Source organism: Pyxicephalus adspersus, chromosome 10, assembly GCF_032062135.1.
Source record: "Pyxicephalus adspersus chromosome 10, UCB_Pads_2.0, whole genome shotgun sequence".
Lineage (NCBI taxonomy): Eukaryota > Metazoa > Chordata > Amphibia > Anura > Pyxicephalidae > Pyxicephalus > Pyxicephalus adspersus.
Window position 1 is genome coordinate 49,120,896 of NC_092867.1, and position 20,591 is coordinate 49,141,486.

Here is a 20,591-nt window from a genome sequence, read left to right on the forward strand (position 1 = left end):
ACATACAGTAAAAGTAAATTAGGGACCTAATTTATTTGCATTATTCAATATATGATAAGGTATAATATATATATATATATATATATATATATATATATAAATAAATATATATATATATATATATATATATGTGCATATATATTGCAAATCAGGACATTAAACAAACATCTTGGCAAATTAATGACAGATAATTTGTATGCTGCCTTAAATTTTTCTGAAAATAGTTCTGTATGTTTGGGTTGTTGTCCTGATGCAGAAGAGATTTGGGGCCAATCAGATGCCTCCCTGATATTATTACATGATGGATACATATCTGCTTGCTTGGCCTTGCTGCCATGTCGTATGGCTTTTTGTCTGAATTACTACTTTTAAGACCTCTTCTAATCAGACTTTTCTAGACAAAAAATGGTAGTACCTAAATCCCACTTGTTTTTACCAGTTCTGAGGTAATGGCTCTGCTGGTCATCTTCCAATTTTGAAGTGAAATAAGTTTCAAGTTTCCAAGGCTCACCAATGTGTCTATGGCTCTCAATGTTAAACAAATTTTAAATGTTAAAAATGTATTTCTCTTTGCTGCAGAATAAGGGGATGTTTGCCCTATTTTCCAAGTCATCATTCTTTGGGTACTGACACAGAATGATCAAACTGACTCATCCAATGATAATCATAAGGTGGTTAATTGTGGCAGGTTTACTTTGAAGTGTATCTAAACCCATGAAGACATTTGTAATATAATGCAGGTAATCTGTCCTGAGATGGGGTGAATGGATTCTCTTTCTCCAGCCTTTTCCTATCTTTTCAGCTATGGATGCTGTTAGAATTACCCTCCCTGTCCTAGGGCAACACAACTCTTTCATCATACTTAACAAAAGACAAGGTGTTCCATGTAGTCATATGTTATAGGTTTGCAATTATAAATGTACCTAGTGGTTATTTATAGGTCCCTATTGCTATACTTCACAGTGGTGTGTGACCTTGTGAATTGGTAGCCCTGCAGTCCCCTATGATATTCCTCCACCTTACTTTTACCTTGGACGGTCATCTTTGCACTATTAGATGTGGGATATGCATTGCTACTATGCATTGAAAATTGTTAGTATGTATATACCTAAATATAAACTAATCTTATGATAAAATTAGGTACTTAGTTTTAACCAGACCAGAAGGCAACCTATTTTGACTCAAGTATACACCTAGGGAACAAAAGGTGGCCCTCACTGCTAACATTCTGAACAGTAATAAATAGAAATGCCAATAAAGTTAATGCAAATAAATAATTAATAACAAGTGTTATTGTTGAAACATTTATTTAAAAGGGAAAAAATGGTTCACCTACTCTTAAACGGTTATTTGTGCATGACTGTTGGCCACCAGTAAAGTGTGAGAAACAACTCTTATGTGTCAAAACAAAGACATGCAGAGTTTCAAGACACTAGAGGATTTTTTTTTATAAATTATTCCCCTGTCAATTCATCTTGAAGTTCTATGACAGTGGTTCAAATCATTTTACATTTTTCTTTACAAAGCCTTTTAAATATTGACTTATCTTGCCACATAGTGGTCAATCCTCAAAAGTGCATTGAAGTCACAATAGTTAATGCTATGAATTCTAGTGAAATAATGTCACACTTAGGTCATATTTACAGTGTAATCATTTATAAATATACTAAGTGTTAACTGAGTATAAACTAATACTTTTTCTAATAGCATTTTAAGGGCTGTATACAGTATATCATGGCACTCGTATACTCTCTAATCAATATTTTGGACAATGACGTAACAGAGTGATCAACAATGGGACAAAGGATGTGTAAAGGCAATTTCTTGCTGATCCCAGATCAGTTTATCCCTCTCTATCGTGATCTCGGTTTCAACGCATTGGGAGCAGTGAATAACACACAAGCAGCTCAAGCATGTAGTTATATCACTTTTACTTCTAAATTCAAAACTCAGCAAAATTATATTCCTTACAGTTCCCTGCCTTTTATCCCTAAACAAAGAATAACTACTTGACATCATACCTTTATTCCTTTACATGCAAATAAACAGCCTCAGGTTCTTCAGCATACAAAACTCAAAGAAGCTGAATGATTCTAGATTCGCATATTGACAATAACAATTTTAGGGAGTCATAGGTTTGACAGTTATTACAAAAGTTATAAGGGTAATGAGATAAACAAATATCACTTTCAATAACCTCAGTGTCAATATAGATATTGCTAAAGACTCTAAGCAGCATGCTGACTGGAGTGGAGACAGCAATCAAACAAGACGCTAACATATCCTCAGTACTATGCATATCAGATAAGCAAAAACTAGAACTAATATATATTTCTTTGGCAAGAGGTTCCCATATGTTACCCTGGAAATCAGTCCAATCACTATACTCAAGTCTTCGCCGGTGCATAGACAGGGTAGAGTAATTCTTTAGGTTATGGCTCGTTTGGGGACAAACAAAGGGCAAGTCTTGAGGGTGACAGTGGCAAATTGTTGTGACCCAAACAAGGCAGAATATGAAAATCAGGGCTCCAAAATTGCAGACAAGCAACCTGGCTGGTACTCGTGGATCAAGAAGCATTATCCTGGCGCTGGATCGGTGGTGCCTTTTTAACTCTTGAGGCGTGTATCCAGGTGGGTCCTCCACTGGTCAGCACGGCTGTTCTAGTGATGGCTTGCATGGTTACCAGGGGTCCAAAGGCCGGATCCAATGATTTGTGCATGTGCAGAGCTTTGAGCAACACTACGTTTCAGGGCTTGAATGGGTGTGTCTGTTGATCTGTAGGGAGAGGAAAAGAAAGAGAGATATCTCCGTAGTTGCTGTTCAATTTTTCAATAAGTTTAGCTACATATTGGTCTTGGATTTATTGGAGATCCCCGGGTAATAAAATTAAAGGGTCTTTGGGCCAAAGTGTGGGAAAAGGTCTTCCCATTAAAATTTCAAAAGGTGACAACTTATTAACCGGGTTGGGTGTCATTCTTTTTTCAGCTAGTATGGCTGGTAGGTATTGGTCCCACTTATGGAATCTCCCTCCTGTTGCTTTCGTAAGTTTGTCTTTCAGTGTCCTACTTGTCCTTTCTACTACTCCAGCACTCTGGGGGTGATATAGGATGTGGAACTTCCATTCTATGTTCATCATTTTTGAAATCTCCTGTGTGACTTTAGAAGTGAATGGAGTGCCATTTTCTGAGCTTATTCTTACTGGGCATCCAAATGTGGGGATGATCTCCTTGCATAGTATTTTAGCTACTGTCCTTGAATTTTCTTTCCTGACCACAAAAGCTTCTACCAATCTGCTGAATCTATCTGTAATTACTAACATTATCTAACATCCATTGGAAGCCTTTGGCATGTGTGTGAAGTCGATTTGTAACTCTTAAAATGGACCCTGTGGAGGTAACAAATGTTCATGTTGTCCTGTTTTCTTCCCTTGCACATATTAGACAGCGTCTTCCGCATTCCCAATGCAGGGGCAGAGGTCAGGGATTCTTTTAACACCAAATATGCTTTAGTCATTTCATCAGACCATTGAATGTTATTAGGGGCACTGGGGGTGGTACTGGGACGGAGCTGTGAGTCCCAATACAAGCAGTCAAGGATCCAGTGTCTGCAAAAATTGATCATGCCAAGAAAGCTAAGCAGCTCTTTCTTTGTCTGTGGGCAAGGCACACCAGTAATGGCATGTACACGGCTGGGGACTAGCAGCCAGGATCCTGGGGTTAAAAGCATTCCCAGGAATGTGACCTGTTGCAGACGGAACTGAACACAACAATGACACTGTGTCCCTCTGACATGCCTCCTGAGAGGGGCAACTGTACATAACAATAAAGTGGAACCATGCTGTGGCTGCCAGTTAGTACCCACCTGCTGGAGGGCAATTAAGAAAACTGCCGGGGAGTCAACAAACCCCTGGGGCAAGCGGCACCAGGTATATTGTTGTCCCTTGAAAATAAAAGCCCTAAGGGGCTGAGTCTCAGGTGATAATGGTATGGAGAAAAATGCATTGGCCAAATCAATACCACTGTAAAATTGGGTCTCGGGCGGTACTGCTGTAAGGATGGTATTAAAATCTGACATGACCGGTGTTAGGGGCGTGATCAGGTCATTGATGGTTATGAGATCCTGTTTAAAGCGGTTTGAGCCATCTGGCTTTTTGACAGGATTTACTGGAGTATTGTAAGGAGAGCAGGTTCTCTTAAGTATGCCTTGCTGGCAGAAAGATTGAATCATGGGTGCTAAGGAATCTTCCTTGTCTTTGGCTAAAGGGTACTGCTTTTGGTATATTGGTTTATGTGGTTTTGTGAATGCAGTATATGGGGTGCAGTCCAGTAATCCCACGTCATATGGTCCGGTGGACCATGTGCTGTCAGGAACTGGAAAATCCAAAAAGGGCAGTTGCAAGGTTGTACTGACATTAATCCCTCCCTTTGAGGCAACAACCAGTGACATTCCCAGATATCCCATCAGATATCTTTCTAACAGGTTAACTGGACAACTAAGTAATACCTTGAATGAGTGATGTGTAATGTATTGTACATATGGGAATATGAGGTATGCGTCTTGTAGGGGTGATGACGTTTATTCCCACAGAGGGCCCACCAGGTGTAGATGGACCTGACCAGGATCGGAGGACAGAACACGTCGCTCCAGTGTCTACTAAGAAGTCAGGAACTGTCCTACTTCTAATGTGATTATTGGGTTTTCATCAGCCTGGTCAGAGATCTGTAACAAAGTGGTGGTGGAGTCCCTGTACATGGGGTTTGGACGACTTAGGCAGCTCAAAACATCCTGCAGCATCATTTGCCAATAACTGGGCCAAAATGTTTGGGGCATCTAAAGTGCTCCAGTTGTCAATAATAATTTTGGCAGTGCGCCCATGCTCAGGAATCATTCCATTATTCAGTGACTGAATAAATACTATACTCAGATCTCCTAATCCTAAACCTGCTTCTTCCTTCCACACTTTCCTAAACCTTCTAACATAATCACTTATAGTTTCTCCTGGCTTTTGCTTGCATGCTAATGCAGTGGCCATAGATTTCTTATCTCCGTGTAATCTTACAAACTCAATGTGTAACTCTTCCCATAACATTTTATAGCGTGCTTCAGTTATAAGGGGATAATTATTTACATTTGTTTGTGCAAGAATTGGGATGGTTGGTATGTTGCTTTATTGGAAAGGCACATCCCCAATATACAACTGATATGAAATTTAGAGAAAGATCCGTCAAGTGGGAATGGATCGGGACATTTTCAGTTCTCCGTTCCATTTTTCAGGTGTGATGTAAGGGGGTCAGTGTAATAATCTCCTGCTCTACAGTTAACATTATAGGGGGCATCCCTCTTGTCAGGTTTCTAGCACACTTTTATATGTCTTTTTACATGTTTCTTTGTAGGGGTCTTTAGGTTCCTCTGGGTTATTCCCCTTACCCTGGGAATTTTCCATAGTTGCAGTAAAAATTACAGTATAAATATCAGACAGTTGTACACAGTTATTGTTAGTTCAGTTAGTTCAGCAGGTAGCTGCAGTGCTCGCTGTCATCCTGTTCCCAGGACCGCTTACCAAAATGCAGCTTAGGTCACGTTACTGCTTGCCCGAGGCAACCACAGCAGTGAGGATTGACCCAACCTCACCTTGGCAACCAGATTAGAACACAAACATCTTATATTTAACATTTCTTATACTTCTATATCATGCAACAAAATTCTTATACTCCATACATTAAAACAGAGGCCACGAGTGTGCACATATTCAATAAAAGATTTCCCAAATCTTCCTAACTAAGGACCCAGTCCTTCTATGAGGGAGTCTACACTGCCACAGTGCTTAGGTTCGTAAAACATCTACAGGGACCCACGGAGGGCAGAGGTAGAAAGGAAAATTTCTACTTAGCCGATCCTGGTCTTTTTAAGGTAGGTAAATATCCCACTTCTGACACCAAACTGTTAAGGCGATTTCTTGCTGATCCCAGATCAGTTTATCCCTCTCTATCGTGACCTCTGTTTTCAACGCGTTGGGAGCAGTGAATAACACACAAGCAGCTCAAGCATGTAGTTATATCACTTCTTCTCAAATCTTTATTATCACATCACAGTTTATATAGTCAGACAACAAGGTAGAGGACACTTAGTAGTTAGCTTCGCTGAGCAAGATGTTTCAAGGTAATAAGCTTCAAGGTAAGGGTGGAGCAAATATTGACCTACTGATAAGGAGGATATAACTAGTTTTGACACAACTCAATTATCTGGAAAATATAGCAAAAAACACAAAAACAACTTAAATTCAAAACTCAGCGAAATTATATTCCTTACAGGATGCATTGATGTATTCAGTAAACAGTGGTCACTTATATTTTGTTTCAATCAAGTTTATTAAATTTTTGTATAAAACAGAAAACATAAATAAAACAATATAGATATTTAAATTGATGTGAAAGCTTACAACAGTGAGATGAATCACACATAAGTACTTTCAATACATAAAACCAACAAGGACGGTTAATAATAAACAATACAGTGTCAAAATACGTACATCAGTTCAAAGATATGTATACATTCAAAAAGTTTTAGAACATATGATTCAAATGGATGCCATTTGTTAATAGACTAAGGGGGATAAATGGGGGTAAACAAATAGACATGTAGCTCTGAGGGGTGAGGAAGGAGGAAAGGGGGGGGTATGGGACTGTGTTGGGGAGGGAAGAAAACAGGAAGGGGGGAAAGGGAGTATAATTCGAAAGAAAGTGACAAGATCGCACAGTAGCAATGTCAAAGGACTTGTGCCCCCCAAGATAGGTAGAGGAACTGGGGGGATTACCTAAACCTGTCCCAAGCTGACCACATCATTTTTGTATTTTTCAAATTGATCTTCGTCTTCTGCTACCAACATTTCCATATGTTGGATTCTCTCCAGTTTCATAAACCACTCTTTCATGGAGGGAGTATTTGTCTGTTTCCAAAACCTGGGAATAATCGCTCTAGCTGATGTTAAGAAAGTGACGTAATACAGGTTACTCATATTTTAATGGATATACAGCTGAATAATATTTTACATCTTAAAGTTAAAAAAAGAATGATATCACATTTGTTATCATTTGTTATCATTGTTGAACAATTTTGAACACATTTTTGTTGACCACTTTTTAAGCTTATTTACACTAAAATAGGTATGCCGATTCTGAAAGTGCATTTAGTTTTCTTCTATCACGTCAGGTTTTTTCTCTACTGCTTATATTAATGCGATTACTGTAGTGTGGATTTTGTATAGGCCATTCATTTAAACGCAAGACAATATGGTCAGAGGTTGTGTGCTGCTCTATGTAGTGAATAAGCAAAATTTATTTTTCTACTTACACCTGTATTTCTTTTCTTTCAGATCACGTCTGGCTTTGTTGTTTCTCGTCATAAGTGCCTAAACAACCCTGATTAATTTTGTTATATCTGTGGCAGTTTCACCATTGCCAGTCAAAGGGCAAATATCAGCACATTTGTAGAGCAAGCCTATTGGCATATTTCAAAGTTAAACTTGGTGATCAAGATAAGTCTTAGGCCCCTCATAATGTGTGCAAACAGTCTGTCAAGGGTTTACGGATGGGGACAAAGAGAACACATGATAAGATGCCATTTGGTATATTTGGTATATATAGAAATTGCATTTCTGAAGTATTTTGGAACTGACAGTGGCTTTGTGTATGGCCAAACCATACCTGGTTTAATAGACGAATTGGGAATTCCAATCTTTAACAACTGAATGGTGACTTATCATCTATAGCTCAAAGCGGAGCTTAAAGTGTGTCCTCCTTCACAATGGCAATATATTTGGGTCAGTCCCAATTGGCCATTCAGTTTCTCTTTGTGAAAAATATGGAGATATGCAATATCACCAACACAATTTGGTTATCTGTGTTGACCTTAAAATTGTATGCTTCCTTCTTGGTCAGCAACATGGAAACACCAAGCATCCCTGTTATTTGTGCATGCAGGACAGCAGAGAGGCATTGGGTTGAAAGGAACTGGCCTCCAAGATCTGCCCTAAAACCAGTTTATCCAAACATTCTACATGAGCTAGTTGTTGATAGAAAGAATATTATATTCCCACCTCTGCACATGAAACTAGGTCTGATGAAGCAGTTCGTTAAAGCTTTGCCAACTGAAGGAGACTGTTTCAAGTACCGTATTTTTTGCCGTATAAGACGCACTTTTTCTTCCCCAAAACTGGGGGGGAAAAGTTAGTGCGTCCTATACGACAAATGTGTTAAAAAAAATATTTAAAATATTATACTCACCCGATACCCGATCCTGCGTGTGTCTGGCTGCAGCGTGTCTCTCTTCTCTCCTCTGCCAGCATCGTGTTTTCTCCTGTCTGTAAAGCAAAGCGAAAGAAGCCGGCACAGCGCCACCTGCTATTCCCTGTCCTAACTGCCGTACAATAGAAAAAAAGCACAGAGTGATCGGAAGGGGAATTTGAATGACAGAGTGAACAGAAGGGGAGTTTGAATGACACAGAGTGATCAGAAAGGGAATTTGAAAGGTACAGAGTGATCAGAAAGGGAATTTGAATGGCACATGAGTGATCAGAAGGGGAATACTGGTATGAATGGCACATGAGTGATCAGAAGGGAAATAATCTTTCAGAATCTTTTTTTCTAGATTTTCCTCCTTTAAAATTGGGTGCGTCTTATATTCCGGAGCGTCTTATACGGCGAAAAATACGGTACCTCATTTTGGCATTTCCCAGCCTGTCATTTGAAAAAATAAAGGCCGGTGTGTTTGATGGTCCACAGATTCGGCAGCTCATCAAAGATGAACATTTCATCAGGACAATGTCAGAAGTCAAAAAGAATGCTTGGTTATCATTCAAAGCCATTGTCATTGACTTGCTTTGAAACACACGAGCAAATAATTACACAAAAATTGTCCAGAAACTCTTGGAGAGCTACAAAATGCTTGGTTGCAATATGAGCATCAAGGTGCATTTTCTGCAAAGCCATCTTTCTAACTTCCCAGAAAACCTTGGTGCAGTCAGTGATGAGCAAGGTGAACAATTCCACCAAGTTTTGAAGGTCAAAGAAGAAGGACGGTATCAGGGTAGATGGGATGTACATTTGATGGCTGACTATTGTTGGAGCATCCGGTGGGATTGTCCAAACACTGAACATTCCAGGAAAAGCTATAAGCATAAATTTTTACGTTAACTGCTTACCGGATTTATTTTCAAATGTTTTACTGTAAAAAAAAATGTCAGAGTAACAATAAATCCTTTGAGAGAACAAAGGAAATTTAAATAAACAGTACATTTAGGTTATTATTTCATTATTTTTTAATTGTATGTAAAATTTGCAACAAAAAATGCATTCCCGAGTGCAAATAAATTATATATAATTGTATCGGATCTGTGACTTTTGAGTTGCATGCGTTTGAGGTAAATATTACAAAGCTAATATTTAAAGAACTCTTTGTTTGAAGACTTTGAAAAGGGGTTAAGGAGACCTTAAACATACTTTACTGGGTGATCAAAAGTTTTTGAAAAACACATTAATGTTTTTTTTTTTATTTATTTATTTATTTTTTTTTTACAAAATATATATTTTTTGACAGGTCTACCCCACAGACTTGGGTAATTCCTAGCGAGATCTGTGTTTAGAGATTATATTTTGTTAACTTATCATTACTGATTTTCCCTTTTTTGGTTGTTTTTACCTAAATTACAACATTATGACCACAACTTCCTAAAATTGAATATAAAACGAACATGCTATACCTTTGAGAAGCAAGAAAACCTTTTGGAAGCAAAGGTTGAAACAAGTCTGAAGACACAAAGATTCCAGACTTGGTGAGTTGACCACTTCAGTTATCTTACCTTACTCTATGGAGTTACAGCTCCTGAGAGACCTTAACTTCTTTAATGTGCTACCTCCATTCGCATCAATTGTGTGCTCTATCTTTCTAAAATTTTACTTCTTCGTCTTCAGCATCAATGAGCTATCTTGCTCTTCGACATCAGGTTTCCCACAAGCTTTGTTTGGTATGTTCTTAGATGTAAACATTACAAATTGTCTTAGTAATAGAGTAGTAGATTTAGCTTTCTTTAATCCCAGCTCTAGCTAAAACTATTTTAATACAGTTTGAAACTGAAAGACCCTCCACAAAGTTTTAATTGTTCCCATTTGGGAAATATTTTCTTCATGGAGGATCAAGACAGTAATATAAACAGATTTTCTGTAAAAATGGGGATCGTTTAAAACAGTGTTTTTCAGTCAATGTTTCAATGAAAAAAAGATTAAAAAAGTCTGTTTTTTATGTCCTTGGTAAGGGTAATTACTGAATAGAATTAGATCCTGGTCCAACTTGCCTACCCATCTTCTTCTGTCTTTTGAAACCACCACCACTTCCCACCACTACATATCTCCCATCCTATTGTGTGTGAAATTCCCCCACCTACTAGATTGTAAGCTCTTCGGGGCAGGGTTCTCTTCTCCTGTATCACTGTCTGTATTAGTCTGTCATTTGCAATCCCTATTTAATGTACAGCGCTGCATAATATGTTGGTGCTATAAAAATCCTGTTTAATAATAATAATAATAATAATATTAAAAATAATAATAAGGCAAAAGAACCAATCTTTAAAACCTAGCAATGGATATAACCCTTACCTCCCCTATCAAAAAAAAAAAAGAGGTGAGTCAAACTGATGTTAGATTTGTCTGGTTCCTCAGGTGACTCTGCAACTTACCGTCCCCAAAAACTGCATAATCATTATCAAAAGGGATGGGGCAGCAATGTCTCTGGCCTCCTTAACAAGAGAGATATTTCATAGACAATAACAGCCTCTTAGCAATCCTGATGTTGGTGTTAACATGTCATCTGGCATGGTATATTGGCAGTGTCAAGATCACCCACCTAAAATAGCCCTTAAGCTAGTTGTACTCCTTACAAATTAAAAGTGGAATCTCCCTTCAATTTCAGTTTAATAAAATAATTTAATCTCAATTAAATAATTTATATGGCCAGCTTTAAAATTATACCACCATGCCTATACTAGATGGATCCATTTATTCAGCATAGTAAACAAATGGCAATGGACTCATGTAGTCTGTTACCTTAAGGTCAATGAGGAATTATCAGTTATTCCTTAAAAAGTATCTTGTTTTGTTCATCAACTTAGCTCTTCGTACTGAATCATTCTGATACTAGATGTAGAAGAAACCACAGTATCATTACTCCTTCTATATCTCTGCAGACATGCTCCATCTAGTGCTGCTGCTTTTGGTGGGGACAATCTGTGCCCAGGAACCAGGTGAGTTCACAATCTGTGAATTTTTATTTCATTAAATCATATTCTTATTACAATGTCAATCCAAAAACATTGAATCCAGTGTAAAAAAAAACAATGTTTTTTTTTATATAAATAGATTGCATGGGGTAGCAAAGAAAAACCATGGTGTAGAATTTCAAAGCAGTTTGAGTATGTAATAGGTAAATATGTCTTCCCTAGGGACAAATATATAGGATTAAAAATGTAACTCAACAAAGCTCTTTTAAAGAATTAAGTGCATTGGTGTTCATGTTCAGATGTATTCCAAAAAGAAAAGCCTTATTTCCCACAAGGCCATCTGTAGGCCATGACCTAGATTGCTATAGCCATTGGGGGTGGCATTTGTATTATTCCATCACTGTGACAGTTTCAATAGATGCCCTATTTACCTTAGAACAGCAGGCTGCATTCTTAGGTTGCATGGACACAGTGCTGCTGTCAATGAACAGAGAAGGGCAAGGAGAGCTTGTGCCAAGACAGCATAGGAGAAGCATTCCAAGTACACTGAACAGCACCTGCCCGATGCATAGCACTTCCATTGTTTGTATGCGTCAGCATCAAAGGCCCTATTGGGGTGGGGGAAGGGGAAGTCAATTTGAAGTCAAATTGAATTGGATTTCGCATTTACAATAACTTTACATTTTCAGGGGATTATCTTCATAATAATGATGATGATGATGATGATGATAATAAACTAGTTGATCTAAGTGACCAGCAGAATGAAGATGCTGAGCCCAATGATGTAGAGACCACACCTTTCGATGACTTCAAGTTAGAAGATGATTCAGGTATTCAGGACAGTAGACAACAGATGAGAACCTCCTACAAATTCATTACTTAGGCATTTCATTTAACATGAAAACATGGAAGACATAGATTACATAGAAGACATGAAAACATGGAAGATGGTTAAAATCAATATTATATTTCAAATGCTGTCTAAATACAGCTGTCTGGGTACCCTGGTGGAGAGTAACAATTACTTCCTGTCCATAAATTAGGCAGAGAGTGAGGAAATCTCTATCAAATTGGGACAGTTTGGGTAAATTATTTATAAATATATGGATATTTGGAGACATTGGATCAACAATTTTTACCTAGGGCTGTGTGAAAACTTAGGGTTCCTTATTACTTTACTAGGAGATCCTTGAGCTGTGGCTGATTGACCTCCCATGTCATGGTGACGTGTGGACAATACCACTTGGCAGAATCAGTAGCATGACACCAAAGCTCTATTAGCTTTGACCTTGGAAGACTTGGAAATTATTTTCATGGGTTGGGGGTATAAAAGTTTGAGAAAGGCTGCCATAAATGTTTGGGATCCAGATGATTCTCCATTCCAATACTCTGTCCCTACCTACCCTCAAAGAACATATCATACAACCCCACATTTTGCAAAGACAGAACCTAATTTCCCATAGAAAAGCTAAAATCAGCTCTCTTAGATTTTAGTTGGGCCCATGTGAAATTTCTCTAAGCAAGATGCCTTGTAAAAAATCAAAGCATTAAAGAAAAAAAGGAATGGACAGCAGAGTAGTCAGATGGTAGGAAAATAAGTTAAGCCATTTGGATAACAGAACACAGTTTTTTTCGCAAAGTCCCAATGGGTCACAGGTCCACAATGACACAAACATTTGGTTCAAATTATGTTCAGTTAAGCTGGTCCTTATACTACAAAGAAAAAAATAGACCTTATTAAGGTTCTAATGGAAGCAACCTTAGGGGGTTAGAAACAAACAACCTAAAAGGTACTTCCCCTACCCGTCACATAGGATTTGGTCCATTTGGATGATCAGATTTCAAGTTGTATGGCCAGTCTTAAACAAAATTAAATGGATATAATGTTTCAGTTTGGGACATGTTTATGTTCTAGGGGATGCACTTCATAATGACACTGATGAAGTAGATGATCTAAGCAGCGAAGAGGATGACGAGGACAAGCCTACAGACCTAAAGGCAAATTCTGAGGACCATGGGTTACAACCAGATGCCACCATGAAAATAGTGGATGAGAAAACTAAGATATTTGGTGTTCTAAGAATTTTCACCCGTGTAGTACGGACATTTTTTAGGGCTGAGGTTAGTGAACATAACTTACTGGGTTGTTTATATAAATGCAGAAATACCCAGACCAAAAACAAAGTTGCTGGCCAAAGCAATCAATTACATTCCAGGTATCATTTCCCACCAGCCAAATGGCTGACTCTTATACTGAATCAAAAACTTCATGGATTTTTGTGTAAATTTTTACTGTGAATTTTTTAAAGAAGCTAAGCTGACAACGAACAAATATGAAAATCAAAGTAAGTAAGCTGATAATTCATAAAAGGCTGGCAACTTCAGCCTTAATTGTCAATTATTATGCTTTATGTGAAGCAGTAGGATTCAATATGACAGCCTTAGCAATATCACACGAACTGAATCTCAACTAACTCTACCTGCCTCCAGTTTAGATCCATGGGGTCCAGCAACAGTATATAGCAATCATCAGTGCCTTGGCCACTGTTTTTTTTTTTTTTTTTTTGCATAGGGAGCTGTTCCTTACCTATTTAGTGAGAAGTATGGCCAAGTGATAGTTGACTTCATATAATATCATCCTTTGCACTGACACCTTGGAGCAATCATTTGATTGATGGAGTGATAGAAACTAAAAGTGTAATAGGAGGAACACTTTCAAAGCCAGTATTTGTACAGGTGCCAAGCCTCCTCTTCTCTCATTACTATCCTACGTGGTCCACATATTGAGGGCCTGGCAGGGATGTGTCATTTGCCTACATACATTAAGCTAAAACATGTCCCAGGGCTTTTTAATGTCTACACAAGGAAAGCTTTAATAGGAAAATAACATGCATAAACAATGTTAAATGCTTTAATATAATATTATAGGACATTGCTTTTGAAATTCTCCTTAAGCACCTACAATGTTCCTAGCAGCCAGTGACCATCTTATTTATATCCAGGTTTCCAATGTGTCACATAAAGCATAAACTTGAAAATTAGGGACAGTATGCAGAGCTTTCCATGATTTACTGAACTTGTACAGAGTGTTAAATATAACTAGTGGGACCATAATGAATGAAACAGGTTAACTAATCTTTCATTGAAACACTTACGCTTCTAGATTGTAGGTTCTTCTGGGTAGGGTCCTCTGCTTCTGTGTCACTGCTTGTATTCTTCTGTCATTTGCAACCCGTATTTACTGTACAGCACTGCGTAATATGTTGTCACTATATAAATCCTGTTTATTAATAATATTAATAATAATAACAATATTAAAAGTGGACAGCTAAGTTTGGTGCCAGTTGATTCCTTGTTTAATCCATATTATGTATTGTTTAAGCTATACTTGCGCAAATAATAACCAAAAATCCCTGCTGGGCTGTATACAATTTGGAGTAGACATTCTTTTGTTATTAGGATTCTTGGTTGCTATAAACCAAAAGCTCCAACCATGATTTTCAAAAGACTGGAGTTTCAAGATGAGATCTTGGACTGACCACCATGATCATGTACATTTTTGGCTTGACCCTACAGAATGTCTGTCGCAGACTGCATGGAGACTTGTCTTCTATACATGGCAGAAGAATCAGTGCTCGAATGAGGAGAATGATGAAGAAACGTGGAGGAAAGAAGCTAGCATGGATTGGTGTTTGGAGACCCTGGCGTGTAAGTCATAGTGCATTTGGTGGCTTTTTGAGGGAAAATATTTAAGGGTGTTTTGTTTAACCACCTGGGCGGTTACCCCGAGCCTGGTTCGGGGTAAGAAAACTTGCTCAAAGCGTTTACCCCGAAGCAGGTTCGGGGTAGCTAAAAATAGAAACAAGCGTTACAGTGCAATCTGATTGTCATACAACATTGTATGACAATCGGATTACAGCTGAAAAAAAAACACTTACCCTGTCCCCACAGCTTCTCCGGGGACGTCTTCTGTTTTCTCCCGGCGTGTGCAGTGACGATCTTACCAGGTTTCCCGGTGACGTCGGTGCAGGCGGGAGCGGGAAATTCAAATCATTTTGTATTGGATTCAATACAAAAAAGCTGTATTGAGTCCAATACTAAGAAATCTTTATTATATATATATATATTTATATATATATATAATAAGCTAGTGTACAGTTACATTACACACTATTTTTTTATAATGTTTTATATTTATGTTTATATAATGTTTATTATTAAATTTATAAAATTTTGGACATATTTTGGTGAGTTATGCCTAAGAATTATAGCCTACAATTTAAAAAAAAGTTCCATGCAAAAAACGTAACTCTTTTTACATGGAAGTACGGAAAGAATTAGAACACTCAGCCGTCGCGTACACGTCCCTTGGCGATTTCTGATGATGTCAGTGCATACGCCCATCGATGAGGTCGTGGCGGGTAATTTAAATATTTTTTTAGATTCAATACAAAGTCCTGTATCCAATCCAATACAAAATAATACAAAATATATTTATGTGGTTATGTCTATAGGTATGTGACGTTGGGCGTTTTAAAATTTACCACACTAAGGAGGTGTTTTAGAAAAATATAGTACTACCGTATACCGTACAGTATACCGAATTATTCCATTTTCAGTATTTTTTATTTATGCATTCTTGTTAAGCTGATTTTTGTGTTTTTTTTTTTTAATTTTATTATTAAAGTATTTTTTTACATGATTGTGTGTTTCAAACTTTAATTATATTCAGGATATCTTCTAGACTCTTGTTTGGACATATTTCTGTAAGTTACAGGTCTACAATTTAAAAAAAAAAAAATCATAAAAAACAGTGTACTGTTTTTGGTACAGAAATCCAGACATCAGTGAAACGCCCAGGAGGTTAAATCCTTGGTTTGAATAAAAAACACACTTGCGTTTGAATAGCTCTTAAAATTCAGATGAATGCATTGGACAGCTTTGGATAATAGTATGAAAAAGTGCCTCTGCTGAAGCTTTAAATATTTTGTTTTCATGCACCTGGAAAATATTCTATGAGAATTTGGAGTTCACCTCAGATCAGCAAAATGCTGTGCAAAAAAAGAAAATTTCAGGAATTTCACTAGTGGGTAGCTACAGTGAGTAGGTAGGCTAGGTCCAATTTAACCTCCCTAGCGGTTCATTTCTTTCCGGTCTTATATGTCTCAAAGCGGTACATTGTTTTTCATGAAAATTTATTTTACAGTATAATATTAGTACGAGTATAATAAAGTTTGAAACACAAAATCATGTAAAAATAATAAATTAAATAAATTAAAAAAATCTATTTTTTAAATAAAAAAAATACATATTATATTATTACTATTATATATACTGTAAAATAAATGTTCTTGAAAACAATGTACTGATTTTACACATATAAATCCAATGTATTGCATTCAATACAGATATTTTGCATTGAATGCAATACAAATAGTTTTTGAATGTCCTGCCCCGCCCAAAGTGTACACGCACCAACGTCACCGGGAACTCTCCGGTGATTCATCGGGTGCAGAAGCCAATCGGAGAAAAAAGAAAGAACACAGAGATTGTGGCGATGAATGACCCGGGACGCCGGCGGATCAGGTAAGGCTGTTTTTACTATTACCTTCCATAGGTTTACCTACCCCGAGTGTGACTCGGGGTTACCGCTTTTAGCAACTTTTTTCTACCCCAAGTGATACATTTGGGGTGACTGCTAGGGAGGTTAAATACAAATTTTGTATTCTTGACTGGTCTTGTACCTTTAATGTGCACCTGACATTTCATTACATAACTACCAGCCAGTTAAAACTCTGCTTGACATGATCACTAACCAGCCAACTATGAATTAAAGTTACCAGCATCCCCATTGGTTGGTGATTGTTAGGGGCAGTAATTTACAGTCATTCACAAACTAAGCGAATGGGGAACACCTAAAGTTACGATGACCTTTGATATTGTCCTTATGCAATATCTCGAGGACTTTTACTAAATATTAAGATAGTGGTTGACATGCATCTTTTGTCTGAAATCTATATTACAGTCTGGCAAATACCAAAATGTTGATCAAACCCCGATGGATTACAGCCGATTTGGGCGTGGACAGTGTAAAAAAAGGGGAAGATGGTGTGTGGCCATGAATATGCAGAGTAAGTATTAAGGAAAAATCCAGTTAACATCAAACACATAACTCCTACCTATTAAAACTTCTTAATTTAAAAAAGCTTTTTCCTAAAATGATTGCACTTGTTCCCAAGGGTCCACTTGATATACCCTAGCAATTTTGACAATACCATATTAGCGGGCTTTTCATTGATTGCCTTCAAATGCTTTTAAAGTTGTATTTTTAAATGTGTTAATTATTTATTCCTATTTTTCAAATTGCATATTATTTTCAATGTAGTACAAATTGAATATATTTTTTTATATTAAATATTTATATATAGTGTTGGTTATAGAAAGACCAACAGCAACCTTAAAACAGGGTTTCTATGCAGCTTTTCTGGGGGAGCGGGGTCATTTCTTACACTCATTTAGCTGCTTTTGTAATATAAAATCCTGTTGTTCAGATCCACATTTACAGTACACTAACTTAAGATGGGGAATAGGCCTTGCAAATCATTTCTAACAATTAGGCCTTGTAGAGGAGTGGTTGCTAAAGGTCTAGGGTAAGTTAGAGCAGTAGATCCAGGAAGCGCCTGGAAGCGCGTGGCAAATGGTGCTAACAGGCAATGGCTGCTGGTGAGCTTGAGCAAAAGTTTTGAAGTTGAAGATCTGAGAGATGGACTACAAAGAGTCCAAAAGTGGGAAAATGTCAAAGGCTAACTAATATTTGGACAGTAGTGATCATATAGGGATAACCCAAGGTGTGGATCTGGCACATAAACAAAGGTGTGATATTCTGTGGCTGTTTTTTCCGCTTAAGAATGCCTATCAAGAATTTTTTTGTGTTGGACATTTGGCTAAATAAATATTTTATTATTATTGTTTAACCTTAAAAGATTGTTAATCCTCCAAAATGTTACTTTTTTATCCCCTAGCTGGTCGATGGACCTCTCAGAACTGTAACAGGAAGTTGCCCTTTGTCTGCAAGTCCTGCCAACGTCCATAGACCAGCAGTAATTTTTCTGCATCTAAATTGTTTCTGTACTCCATACACAATTAGCTTTCTACTTCCTTTTGAAATTCCCCCCTCCTGCTGCAACAATAAAAATATAAATGCAATGTACATTTTTTTTGTCTGTATATTCTACATGCACATACCATAATGGTTACATGAATGGGTTGAATGGATTTTTTGGGAATGGATTGAATGGGTAGTTGACAATTATAGACTAGTTTGGGCTCTGAAAAAAATTAAAGTTGAAGAAAGAGAAGACACAGTATTTTGCATTGGTTGTCATTCATTAACCCTGTGATAAGGGAAATGTATGCAGCCATAAAGGGAAGGTAGGTAATAGGAAGGGTTCATAAAGCAGATTGGGTACAAATTTGGTTCCGGTTTTGTGTAATAGGGCTTATGTTCTACATATAAATGGCAGTCTTCTATTGCACCTGACTGAAACCCATTTTCCAGCTGATTGAGGCAAGAAAAAAGAAGGTTAAAACAAGTTCACTATATATACAGTATAGGCTCCATGACAGACTGAACTCAGAGAAAGGGGGCACAATTTTTTTTATATATTAAATATGCATAGTAAATATATATATATATATATATATATATATATTAATTTTCCCACAAGTTTACTTTCCCTACCCCCACCAGAAATAATTTTGTGTCACCCCATTGCATGTATGTTTGGTAACGGAATACAGGAGAGACCAAATGCAAAGACATGGTTCTCTAAATCATGCAACCTGTACCCACCTCATAGCAACAGGGTCAGTCACCCAGTGCTGGTGCTCCCATGCTGAATTATTCACTACTCAGCTTCTAGAACTAGATATATTTTGTAGGGGGGAAAAGGGTAGTAGAGTTTGTGCTACTATCTTTTGAGATTACATTTTAGTTGGGGATCTGTTCTTGATTTATTTCCACTGGTACTTACTTGCAACTCTTAGGGCAACACACCATCTTCTTCTACCCAGTTTACACTGTCTACAACTAAAGTTGGCATAGTTTAACGTGCTTCCATCAACGTTGTGGTATCCACGACACTTCAAGATGCAAGAAAGACATTAATAACCAGTGAGGCATGGGGTATATGCTGCAAGACAGTGCAATGTGTTAAAAAAAGGGGTCACATTTGGGTAATTTGAAAACCTATTTTTAGCACCTTAAAGAAACCCACAGCAACGCACATGCAATACACCATACCATGGACCTTTAAGTTGAAATTGCTGGGTTTTATTATTATTAAAAAAAAAAGCATTAAAAGACTGCAATTCTGTTTAAAAGTTTGCAATAGATTATGTGGAATTTAGGTAAAATGTGAATTCAGATTACTTTTCTTATAGCATGGTTTTTCTAGCATAAGTGAATCAGAGACTTACGCCGGGGTTTAATGACACCAATCCATGCAAGCTGCTGCCTGTAGCTCTGTGCAAGAGTCCTCAGTTGATGGTTGACACAAGCATTATGTATGGAGCACAGATTTCCTCCATGACATCTGCAGAAACGCTGGAGAGGAAACACAAATATAGGATGTATATGAGCATGGTTCAACCCACTGCAGGTGAGAGTCGAGATAAAATGTGTACATTGTAATGAAGACTTATTATGCTTTAATATGATGGTAAAATATCCCTTAACCCCCCTAGCGTTCTAATTCTGTCAGTTTTTTTATGCAAAAAGTGATCCTATTTTTTTTGCATAGAAATGTTTGTTTATATTGTGGGCCTGTAATTCTTAGGATTAACTCCCAGGTATAATAATTATATTTATTTATTATATTATAATCATAAATTATAATATAATACATAATTGTAAATCAATATTATAAAAAAAATATTGAAATATTAGACCACAACAATGTAATTTATCAAAAAAAACCTTTATCAAAAATTTCTCACTGAAATTTTCTAAACAAGGGTGCAATATTATTGATAAATAATAATATAAATTAAATGCAGATTTTAGAAAAAAAACAAATTTACATTTTAATTAGACATCCCGGGTATGATAGATTTTGAAGCAGGGTGCTGCACAAAGTCCAAAATCGCAGTCAGGACAGTAAAACCTGGTTTCCTTGAGTTTCTTCCTTCCTCTGTCATCGGTCTTTGAGCAGCAAACCACGCACATCCTTGTAGGTGCTGCCTTTTTCTGGGTTGGTGGGATGTATTCAACGAAGTGACGACCAGTCAGGTGTTCTGGGTTGACAACAGTGGAAGCACGAC

The 20,591-nt window shown here is 37.3% G+C and overlaps 2 protein-coding genes across 3 annotated transcripts in view; one reads left to right on the plus strand and one right to left on the minus strand.

The window, feature by feature from the left end:
• Positions 1-10,468: 10,468 nt before the first annotated feature.
• LOC140339731 (proteoglycan 3-like) lies at positions 10,469-18,897 on the plus strand. 2 transcript variants are annotated; one of them, XM_072424542.1, is made up of 5 exons: positions 10,469-12,100; positions 13,186-13,391; positions 14,847-14,978; positions 17,296-17,401; positions 18,293-18,897. In XM_072424542.1, the coding sequence occupies exons 2-5, from the start codon at positions 13,308-13,310 to the stop codon at positions 18,361-18,363; spliced, it is 393 nt and encodes a 130-aa protein (XP_072280643.1). In that variant the 5' UTR covers positions 10,469-12,100; positions 13,186-13,307; the 3' UTR covers positions 18,364-18,897. The 2 variants fall into 2 exon arrangements, with proteins under 2 accessions (XP_072280643.1, XP_072280642.1); XM_072424541.1 differs by having other exon boundaries at positions 10,469-13,391.
• A 689-nt stretch (positions 18,898-19,586) lies between these two features.
• The window catches only part of LOC140340033 (proteoglycan 3-like), a 7,896-nt gene continuing 6,891 nt past the window's right edge, over positions 19,587-20,591 (minus strand). Inside the window, exon 4 of the mRNA XM_072424987.1 lies at positions 19,587-19,875. Coding sequence (XP_072281088.1) covers positions 19,723-19,875 — 153 coding nt within the window. The 3' untranslated portion in view covers positions 19,587-19,722. The remainder of the gene's footprint in view (positions 19,876-20,591) is intronic.